The sequence below is a fragment of the Neopsephotus bourkii genome, unplaced genomic scaffold (genome assembly GCF_033783945.1).
Source record: "Neopsephotus bourkii isolate Nb327-2 ecotype Australia unplaced genomic scaffold, CSIRO-AGI_Nbou_v1 NB_310, whole genome shotgun sequence".
NCBI classification, from domain to species: domain Eukaryota; kingdom Metazoa; phylum Chordata; class Aves; order Psittaciformes; family Psittacidae; genus Neopsephotus; species Neopsephotus bourkii.
In genome coordinates, this window is record NW_026900818.1 from 1 (window position 1) to 10075 (window position 10075).

The following is a 10075-nucleotide window of genomic DNA, read 5'->3' on the forward strand; positions in this document are numbered from 1 at the left end:
AGGAGTTTCCCCCGCAGCCTCCATTGCCCCCAAGGTCCCGCTCTTCTACGGCTTCCTCCAGCCCTGGCTGGGTGAGTGCGGGCTCAGGGCAGGGGGGGCAGCACCCATGGGTGCCCCATGGATGGCAATGGGTGACCCCTCCCCTCCCCCATAGGGGACGGGCTGCTGCTGAGCCATGGGCGCAAGTGGGTGCAGCACCGGCGCCTCCTGACCCCCGCCTTCCATGGGGACCGGCTCAAGGCCTACCTGGGGGTCTTCAACCAGAGCACCCGCGTCATGCACGTGAGCACCCATCATGCACCCATCCCTGTACCCATCATGCACCCAGCACCTGCCCTGCACCCAGTACCTGTACTGCACCCAGTACCCTGCACCCAGCACCCATCCTACCCCCAGCACCCATTCTGTACCCAGCACCCATCCTGTACCCAGCACCTGTACTGCACCCAGTACCCTGCACCCAGCACCCGTCCTGCACCCAGCACCCATCCCTATACCCAGCACCTGTACTGCACCCAGTACCCTGCACCCAGCACCCATCATGCACCCAGCACCTGTACTGTACCCAGTACCCTGCACCCAGCACCCAGCACCCATCCTGTACCCAGCACCCATCCTACCCCCAGCACCCATCCTGTACCCAGCACCCTTAATGCACCCAGCACCTGTACTGCACCCAGTACCCAGCACCCAGCACCCATCCTACCCCCAGCACCCATTCTGTACCCAGCACCCATCCTGCATCCAGCAGCTGCACCCATCCTGTACCCAGCACCCATCCTGTACCCAGCACCCATCCCTGTACCCATCCTGCACCCAGCACCCAGCACCCATCATGCACCTGGCACCCAGCACCCAGCACCCATCCTGCACCCATCCTGTACCCAGCACCCATCCTGCACCCAGCTCCCATCCTGCACCCAGCACCCATCCTGCACCCAGCACCCATCCTGCACCCAGCACCCAGCACCCATCCTGTACCCAGCACCCAGCACCCATCCTGTACCCAGCACCCATCCTGCACCCATCACCGAGCACCCAGCACCCATCCTGTACCCAGCACCCATCCTGCACCCAGCTCCCATCCTGCACCCAGCACCCATCCTGTACCCAGCACCCATCCTGCACCCAGCACCGAGCACCCAGCACCCATCCTGTACCCAGCACCCATCCTGCACCCAGCACCCAGCACCCATCCTGCACCCAGCACCCAGCACCCATCCTGCACCCAGCACCCAGCACCTGTACTGTACCCAGCACCCATCCTGCACCCAGCACCCATCCCTGTACCCAGCACCCAGCACCCATCCTGTACCCAGCACCCAGCACCCATCCTGCACCCAGCACCCAGCACCCATCCTGCACCCAGCACCCAGCACCCATCCTGCACCCAGCACCCTGCACATCCATCCCTGTACCCAGCACCCACCCTGCACCCATCCCTGTACCCAGCACCCATCCTGCACCCAGCACCCAGCACCCATCCTGCCCCCATCCCCACCCAGCACCCATCCCTGCACAGGACAAGTGGCGCGCAGCAGCAGCATCAGCACCCATGGGTGCTGCGGTGGCGCTGGAGGTGCTGGACCAGCTCAGCCTCCTCACCCTGGACACCCTCCAGAGATGCATCTTCAGCCACGAGAGCCACTGCCAGCAGTGAGCAGCACCCATCCCCTGTGGCCTCCCTGGCACCCTTGGGTGTCACCCTTGGGTGGCACCCTGTGTCCTGGACCCCTCCTCTGTCCCTTATTGGCCTTTGCACCCATCAAGGTCACCCCATGCCCCTTTCGGGGTCCCATCTGCTCTGCTTTGGTCCCCAATGAAGCCCCCTTCAGGTGGCATCACCCCACCTCGGTCCCACATGTCCCTATGGCCATGGGACCTTCTGCCACCCCGTGTCCCCATTGAAGGTTCCCACGCCCAATGGGGTGGGCCCTGTTGAACATCCCTGATGGTCCCATGGGCTTTGCACCCATCAAGGTCCCACCACCCCAGTGTCTCCTTTTTGGGGTCCCCCCTTATTCCCTCACCTCAAGAACTCTGGGTCCCCTTTAGGTGTCCCCATAAGCTACATCTCCCTGTGCCCATTGAAGTGGCCCTTGTTGGCCACCACTGATGGTCCCATGGGCTTTGCACCCATCAAGGTCCCACCACCCCAACGTCTCCTTTTTGGGGTCCCCCCTTATTGAACATCCCTGATGCTCCCATGAGCTTTGCACCCATCAAGGTCCCACCACCCCAACATCTCCTTTTTGGGGTCCCCCCTTATTCCTCAAGGCCTTTGTGTGTCCCCCATACCCTGAAGCCCCCCATGGCCGTTGGGGTGTCCCCCATTGACCACCGCTGATGGTCCATAGGCAGCCCAGTGAGTACATCAAGGCCATCCTGGAGCTGAGCAGGTTGGTGGTGCGGCGCCAGCAGCACCTTCTCCATTACCCGTGGTGGCTTTACCGGCTCTCGGGCGATGGGCGCCGCTTCACCCGGGCCTGTGCCACCGTCCATGGCTTCACCGCGGCCGTGGTGCAGCGCCGGCGCCAGGCTCTCCAGCGCCTGGGCCACCAGGCTTGGTTGGACCAGCACCATGGACAGCGCATGGACTTCATCGACCTCCTGCTGCTCGCTAAGGTGGCCATGGCGGGGTGGCTATGGGGAAGGGTGGCTATGGGTGGTGGCCATTGTGGGGTGCTGGTGGCCATTGTGGGGTGGTGGTGGCCAAGGGAACGGTGGTGGCCATGGAAGGCTGGCCATAGGGTGGTGATGGTCATAGGGAGGTGGTGGTGGCCATGGAAGGCTGGCCATAGTGTGATGGTCATAGGTGGCCAAGGGGATGGTGGTGGCCATGGAAGGTTGGCCATAGGGTGGTGATGGTCACAGGGAGGTGGTGTTGGCAAAGGGGGTGGTGGTGGCCATCTAAAGCTGGCCATAGGGTGGTGATGGTCATAGGGAGGTGGTGGTGGCCAAGGGGGTGGTGGTGGCCATGGAAGGCTGGCCATAGTGTGATGGTCATAGGTGGCCAAGGGGATGGTGGCGGCCATGGAAAGCTGGCCATAGGGTGGTGATGGTCATAGGGAGGTGGTGGTGGCCAAGGGGGTGGTGGTGGCCATGGAAGGTTGGCCATACGGTGGTGATGGTCATAGGTGGCCAAGAGGATGGTGGTGGCCATGGGGAAGGTTGGCCATGGGTGGTGGCCATTGTGGGGTGCTGGTGGCCAAAGGGGTCACCGTAGAGTCATGGTGGTGGCCAAAGGGATGGTGGTGGCCATGGAAGGTTGGCCATGGGGTGGTGGCCATTGTGGGGTGGTGGTGGCCATTGTGGGGTGGTGGTGGCCATAGAGTCATGGTGGTGGCCAAAGGAATGGTGGTGGCCATGGAAGGTTGGCCATAGGGTGATGGTCATTGTGGGGTGTGGGGGGCCACAGAGTCATGGTGGTGGCCAAGGGGATGGTGGTGGCCATGGGGAAGGTTGTCCATGGGGTGATGGTCATTGTGGGGTGGTGGTGGCCATGGAGTTATGGTGGTGGCCATGGAGTCATGGTGGTGGCCATGGGAAAGGTTTTCCATGGGGTGATGGCCATTGTGGGGTGGTGGTGGCCATAGAGTCATGGTGGTGGCCAAAGGGATGGTGGTGGCCATAGAAGGTTGGCTGTGGGGTAGTGATGGTCATTGTGGGGTGGTGGTGGCCATAGAGTCATGGTGGTGGCCAAGGGGATGGTGGTGGCCATGGGAGGCTGGCCATCGGGTGGTGATGGTCATAGGTGGCCAAGAGGATGGTGGTGGCCATGGGGAAGGTTGGCCATGGGGTGGTGGCCATTGTGGGGTGGTGGTGGTGGCCACAGAGTCATGATAGTGGCTAAGAGGATTGTGATGGCCATGGAAGGTTGGCCGTGGGGTGGTGATGGTCATGGGGTGGTGATGGCCAAAGGGACGGTGGTGGCTATGGGGAAGGTTGGCCATAGGATCTGGTTGGGATCAAGGGCACAGTGGTGACCAAGGGCATTGTGGTGGCCAAAGGGATGGTCATGGTCATGGAAGGTTGGGTATAGGGTGGTAGCCATTGTGGGGTGGTGGCTGCAAAGGGATGGTGGCAACCATAGAAGGTTGGCCATAGGGTGTTGACCATAGGGAGGTGGAGGTGGCCAAGAGGATGGTGGTGGCCATAGGGGAAGGATGGCCATAGGGTGGTGGCTATAGTGGCCTGGTGATGGCCAAAGGAATGATGGTGGCCATGGGCAGACCTGGCTGTAGGCTGATGGCCATAGGGAGGTGAAGGTGGCCAAGGGGATGATGGCAGCCATGGGGAAAGATGGCCATAGGGGTGGTGGTCATAGGAGCATGGTGGTGCCCCAAGGTGATGACGGTGTCCATGGGCAGACCTGGCTGTAGGCTGGTGGCCATAGGGAGGTGAAGGTGGCCATGGAACAGTGGTGACCATGGGGCAGGTTGCCCATTGACCACCACGTTGACCCTCGACAGGACGAGGATGGGAACACGCTGTCGGACGAGGACATCGCAGCCGAAGCCAACACCTTCATGTTTGCAGGTGAGGCCAAGCCACCACCGGCCACCATCACCAGGAGGTGGCCCCCCATGTCCCCAAGCTCACCCCTTGCCCCTGCAGGCCACGACACCACAGCCAGCGCCTTGGCTTGGCTGCTCTACAACCTGGCCAGCCACCAGCAGCACCAGGACCGCTGCCGCCAGGAGGTCCAGGAGCTCCTCAAGGGCCGGGATGTGGAAGCCATCGAATGGTGAGAGGTCCCCATTGCCACCCCTTGGCCACCGTTGGCACATGGGTGCCACCTTCCCTTGCCCCTAGGGAGGACCTGTCCCACCTGCCCTTCACCACCATGTGCATCAAGGAGAGCCTCCGCCTGCATCCCCCGGTGACCGCCGTGTCCCGCTGCTGCACCCAGGACCTGGACACGTGTGATGGAAGGGTCATCCCCAAGGGTACGGCTCCCCCACCGTGTCCCCAGTGCCACCGCCTTGTCCCATTGTCCCTAAGGTGGCCGTTGATGTCCCACCAGGGGTCATCTGCTTGATGAGCATCTATGGGACCCATCACAACCCCGAAATGTGGCCTGATCCTCAGGTAGGACCACTTGGGGTTGGGGGCACAGCCATGGGGTGGTGAGGCATCCCCATCACCATGGGTAGGGACAACCATGTCCCCATGGTGTCACTCCAGGTCTACGACCCATTGAGGTTCAGCCCAGAGAACAGCCAGGGCCGGTCCCCATTGGCCTTCATCCCCTTCTCTGCTGGCCCCAGGTGAGCCGTGGTGGGGACACCAACGTCCCCATTGCATGGAGAGGTGATGGACCCCAGTCTGGGTGCCCTGGGGGCATCTCCATCCCCATGGGGAGGTTCCACCGCCCCGGCTGGTGGCCGCTGGCACCCATGGAGGTGACAGAAGGGGCCGTGGTGGCAGGAACTGCATCGGGCAGAGGTTCGCCATGGCTGAGATGAAGGTGGTGGTGGCCCTGACCCTGGCTCGGTTCCGCATCCACCTGGACACGGCGCGGCCACCGCGGCGCAAGCCCGAGCTCATCCTGCGCACTGAGGATGGGCTCTGGCTGCTGCTGGAGCCGCTGCCCAAGGGGGCCTGAGGGACACCATGGAGAAGCCATGGGGCACCAATGGGACACCAATGGGACACCATGGAGAAGCCATGGGGACACCATAGAAAAGCCATGGGGACACCATGGGGACACCATGGAGAAGCCATGGGGACACCATAGAAAAGGCATGGGGACATCATGGGGACACCATGGGGTCACCATGGAGAAGCTATGGGGACACCATGGGGTCACCATGGAGAAGCCATGGGGACACCATGGGGACACCATGAAGAAGCCATGGGGACACTATGGGGACACCATGAAGAAGCCATGGGGACACCATGGGGACACCATGAAGAAGCCATGGGGACACCATGGGGACACCATGAAGAAGCCATGGGGACACTATGGGGACACCATGAAGAAGCCATGGGGTCACCATGGGGACGCCATGGGGTCACCATGGAAAAGCCATGGGGACGCCATGGGGTCACCATGGAAAAGCCATGGGGACGCCATGGGGACACCATGAAGAAGCCATGGGGTCACCATGGAGAAGCCATGGGGACACCATGGGGACGCCATGGGGTCACCATGGAGAAGCCATGGGAACATCAATGGGACACCATGGGGACACCATGAAGAAGCCATGGGGACACCAATGGGACACCACGGGGACACCATGGGGACATTGGGACACCTCAAGGAGGACAGAGGAATAAAGGTGCCATGGAGGGGATGATGCTGTGGTGTGTGATGGGGATGGGTGGTGGGGACGTGTCCTCCTCCATCATGTGTGGGACATGGCATGGGCATGTCCCATCATGCTATAGGTGCTGTGCATGGGCATGTCCCATCATGCTATAGGTGCTGTGCATGGGCATGTCCCATCATGCTATAGGTGCTGTACATGGACATGTCCCATCATGCCATGTGTGGCCATGCATGTACATGTCACCCCATGATATATGTCATCATTCATGGATGTGTCCCCCCACAAAACATGTCACTGTCCTGACATGGATGTGTCACCCCATGCCACATGTAAGCATTCATGGACATGTCACTTCATGCCACGTGTCACCATCCATGTTAATGTATCCACATCACTGTACACGTATGTGCTCCCATGCATCGCATGTCACTGTACATGTATGTGTCCCCATGTCATATGTCACTGTACATGTATGTGTCTTCACATGTCACATGTCACTGTACATGTATGTGTCCCCACATGTCACTGTACATGTATGTGCCCCACATGTCCCATGTCATTGTCCATGTATGTGTCCCATATGTCCCATGTCACTGTACATGTGTCCCACATGTTACATTGTCCATGTATGTGTCCCACATGTCCCATGTCACTGTACATGTGTGTGCCCCCTTGTCTGATGTCACTGTACATGTGTCCCACATGTCCCATGTCACTGTACATGTGTCACACATGTCACATATCATTGTCCATGTATGTGTCCCACATGTCCCATGTCACTGTACATGTGTGTGCCCCCTTGTCTGATGTCACTGTACATGTGTCCCACATGTCCCATGTCACTGTACATGTGTCACACATGTCCCATGTCATTGTCCATGTATGTGTCCCACATGTCCCATGTCATTGTACATGTATGTGCCCCCCCATATCACCACCCTGGCACAGGCAAGCCACCAGATGGGCGTACCCTCGTCCGCCCAGTGGGCGTGGCCACAGCGGGCGGCGGCTGACCAATCACATGCCGGGTGGGCGCGGCTACACCCACCGTATGGACAGGGTTACCACCAAGAGGGGGCGTGGCTACGACCAAAGGGGCGGGGACTCGGAGCCGCGGTCACGTGAGGCGGGCGGCTCAAGCCGCGCTGCGTCGGTGTCATGGCGGCCCCGTCAGGTGAGCGGGGGGAACCGGGCCCTGGGCCCAAGCCCAGGCCCAGGCCCAGGCCCCGGCCCCGGCGGTCACCGGCCGTGTCCCCCCCCCCCCCAGAGACCGAGCGGCTGCTGGGCCGCGGGCCCGCGTACGGGAGCACGGAGCCGCCGGGGGTGGCGGAGGAAGAGGAGCTGCGCCGCCGGCTCAAGTACTTCTTCATGAGCCCCTGCGACAAGTACCGGGCCCGCGGCAGGCGGCCCGTGAAGCTGGGCCTGCAGCTGGCCAAGATCCTGCTCGTCACCGTCCAGGTGCAGCGGGGACTGGGGCATGGGGACACCGGGAGCACTGGGGGCACTGGAAGCACTGGGACATGGGGGTACTGGGGAGTGGGGCACTGGGAGCATTGGGACATGGAGACACTGGGGAGGGGGAACTGGGAGTACTGGGACATGGAGACACTGGGGAGGGGGCACTGGGGGCACTGGGACGCGGGGGTACTGGGGAGGGTGGCACTGGGACGTGGGGGTACTGGGAAGAGGGCACTGGGACGGGGGGGCACTGGGAAGAGCACTGGGCGGCACTGGGAGCACTGGGAATGGGACAGGGGGGCACTGGGAGCACTGGGAAGAGAACTGGGCGGCACTGGGAGCACTGGGAATGGGACGGGGAGCACTGGGACATGGAGACACTGGGGAGGGGGGACTGGGAGTACTGGGACATGGGGACACTGGGGAGGGGGTACTGGGGGCATTGGGACATGGGTCACTGGGGAGGGGGGGCACTGGGAGCACTGGGGGCACTGGGACATGGGGGTACTGGGAAGAGGGCACTGGGATGTGGGGACACTGGGAGGGGGGCACTGGGACGTGGGGGGGGTTGGGGAGGGGGGCACTGGGGGCAGTGGGGGCATTAGGACATGGGGGTACTGGGGAGTGGGGCACTGGGAGCACTGGGACATGGAGACACTGGGGAGGGGGGCACTGAGACATGGGGGTACTGGGAAGAGGACACTGGGGAGGGGGCACTGGGGGCAGTGGGATATGGGTCACTGGGGAGGGGGCCACTGGGACATGGGGGTACTGGGAAGAGGGCACGGGGACATGGGGACACTGGGGAGAGGGGCACTGGGAGTACTGGGACATGGGGGAACTGAGGAGGGGACACTGGGACATGGGGGCATTGGGGAGGGGGGCACTGGGACATGGGGACATGGTGGCACTGGGAAGGGTGGCACTGGGAGTATTGGGGCATGGGGGCACTGGGGGGGCACTGGGACATGGGGGTATTGGGGAGGGGGGCACTGGGGGCATCGGGACATAAAGACACTGGGAAGGGTGGCACTGGGAGCATTGGGACATGGGTTACTGGGGAGGGAGGCACTGGGACATGGGTGTACTGGAGAGGAGGTACTGGGGGCACTGGGACATGGGGTTGCTGGGGAGCGAGGCACTGGGGGCATTGGGACATAGGGACACTGAGGAGGGGGGCAGTGGGAGCACTGGGACATGGGGACACTGGGAAGGGTGGCACTGGGAGCACTGGGACATAGAGACACTGGGGAGGGGGGCACTGGGAGCATTGGGACATGGGGACAGTGGGAAGGGTGGACTGGGGGCACAGAGACACTGGGAAGGGTGGCACTGGGAGCGCTGGGACATGGGGGCACTGGGGAGGATGGCACTGGGACATGAGGACACTGGGAAGGGTGGCACTGGGACATGGGGACACTGGGGAGGGTGGCACTGGGAGCATTGGGACATAGAGATGGCGGCACTGGGGATACTGGGACTTGGCATCACTGGAGAGGTGCTGATGCTCACCCATTATTGGGTGACGACATCATATTGGGAGCATCTTTGGGCTGAAACCGCTGCATTTTGGGCCCCGGTCCCCCCCCCCCCCCCGCCAGTGCCCAGGGTAGGGCTTGAACCCCAGTGCCCTTTGTCGTGCAGCTCATCCTGTTTGGGCTCAGCAACCAGATGGTGGTGACCTTCAAGGAGGAGAACACCATCGCCTTCAAGCACCTCTTCCTCAAGGACTACGTGGATGGGGCTGAGGACTCCTACGCGGTCTACACCCAGCAGGACCTCTACGAGCGCATGTTCTATGCTGTGGAGAAGGTGAGGGGCATGCTTGGGGACAACAAAGGTGCTTGGGGACACCCAGAGGTGCTTTGGGGACACCCAGAGGTGCTTGGGGACACCCAGAGGTGCTTTGGGGACACCCAGAGGTGCTTGGGGACACCCAGAGGTGCTTTGGGGACACCCAGAGGTGCTTGGGGACACCCAGAGGTGCTTTGGGGACACCCAGAGGTGCTTGGGGACACCCAGAGGTGCTTTGGGGACACCCAGAGGTGCTTGGGGACACCCAGAGGTGCTTTGGGGACACCCAGAGGTGCTTGGGGACACCCAGAGGTGCTTTGGGGACACCCAGAGGTGCTTGGGGACACCCAGAGGTGCTTTGGGGACACCCAGAGGTGCTTGGGGACACCCAGAGGTGCTTTGGGGACACCCAGAGGTGCTTGGGGACACCCAGAGGTGCTTTGGGGACACCCAGAGGTGCTTGGGGACACCCAGAGGTGCTTTGGGGACACCCAGAGGTGCTTGGGGACACCCAGAGGTGCTTTGGGGACACCCAGAGGTGCTTGGGG

The 10075-nt window shown here is 62.1% G+C and overlaps 2 protein-coding genes across 2 annotated transcripts; both read left to right on the top strand.

Moving 5' to 3' along the window:
• Positions 1–4: 4 nt before the first annotated feature.
• LOC133208970 (ultra-long-chain fatty acid omega-hydroxylase-like) lies at positions 5–5633 on the top strand (the record flags this gene model as incomplete). Its single annotated transcript, XM_061347258.1, has 10 exons — positions 5–71; positions 155–282; positions 1523–1656; positions 2358–2625; positions 4473–4539; positions 4618–4747; positions 4816–4949; positions 5027–5091; positions 5188–5270; positions 5431–5633. Coding segments are annotated over 10 exons (1254 nt in total), but the record flags the coding sequence as incomplete, so codon positions are not given.
• Positions 5634–7338: 1705 nt separating this feature from the next.
• On the top strand, positions 7339–9573 carry LOC133208971 (mucolipin-1-like; the record flags this gene model as incomplete). Its single annotated transcript, XM_061347259.1, has 3 exons — positions 7339–7449; positions 7543–7733; positions 9378–9573. Coding segments are annotated over exons 1-3 (403 nt in total), but the record flags the coding sequence as incomplete, so codon positions are not given.
• Positions 9574–10075: the final 502 nt, after the last annotated feature.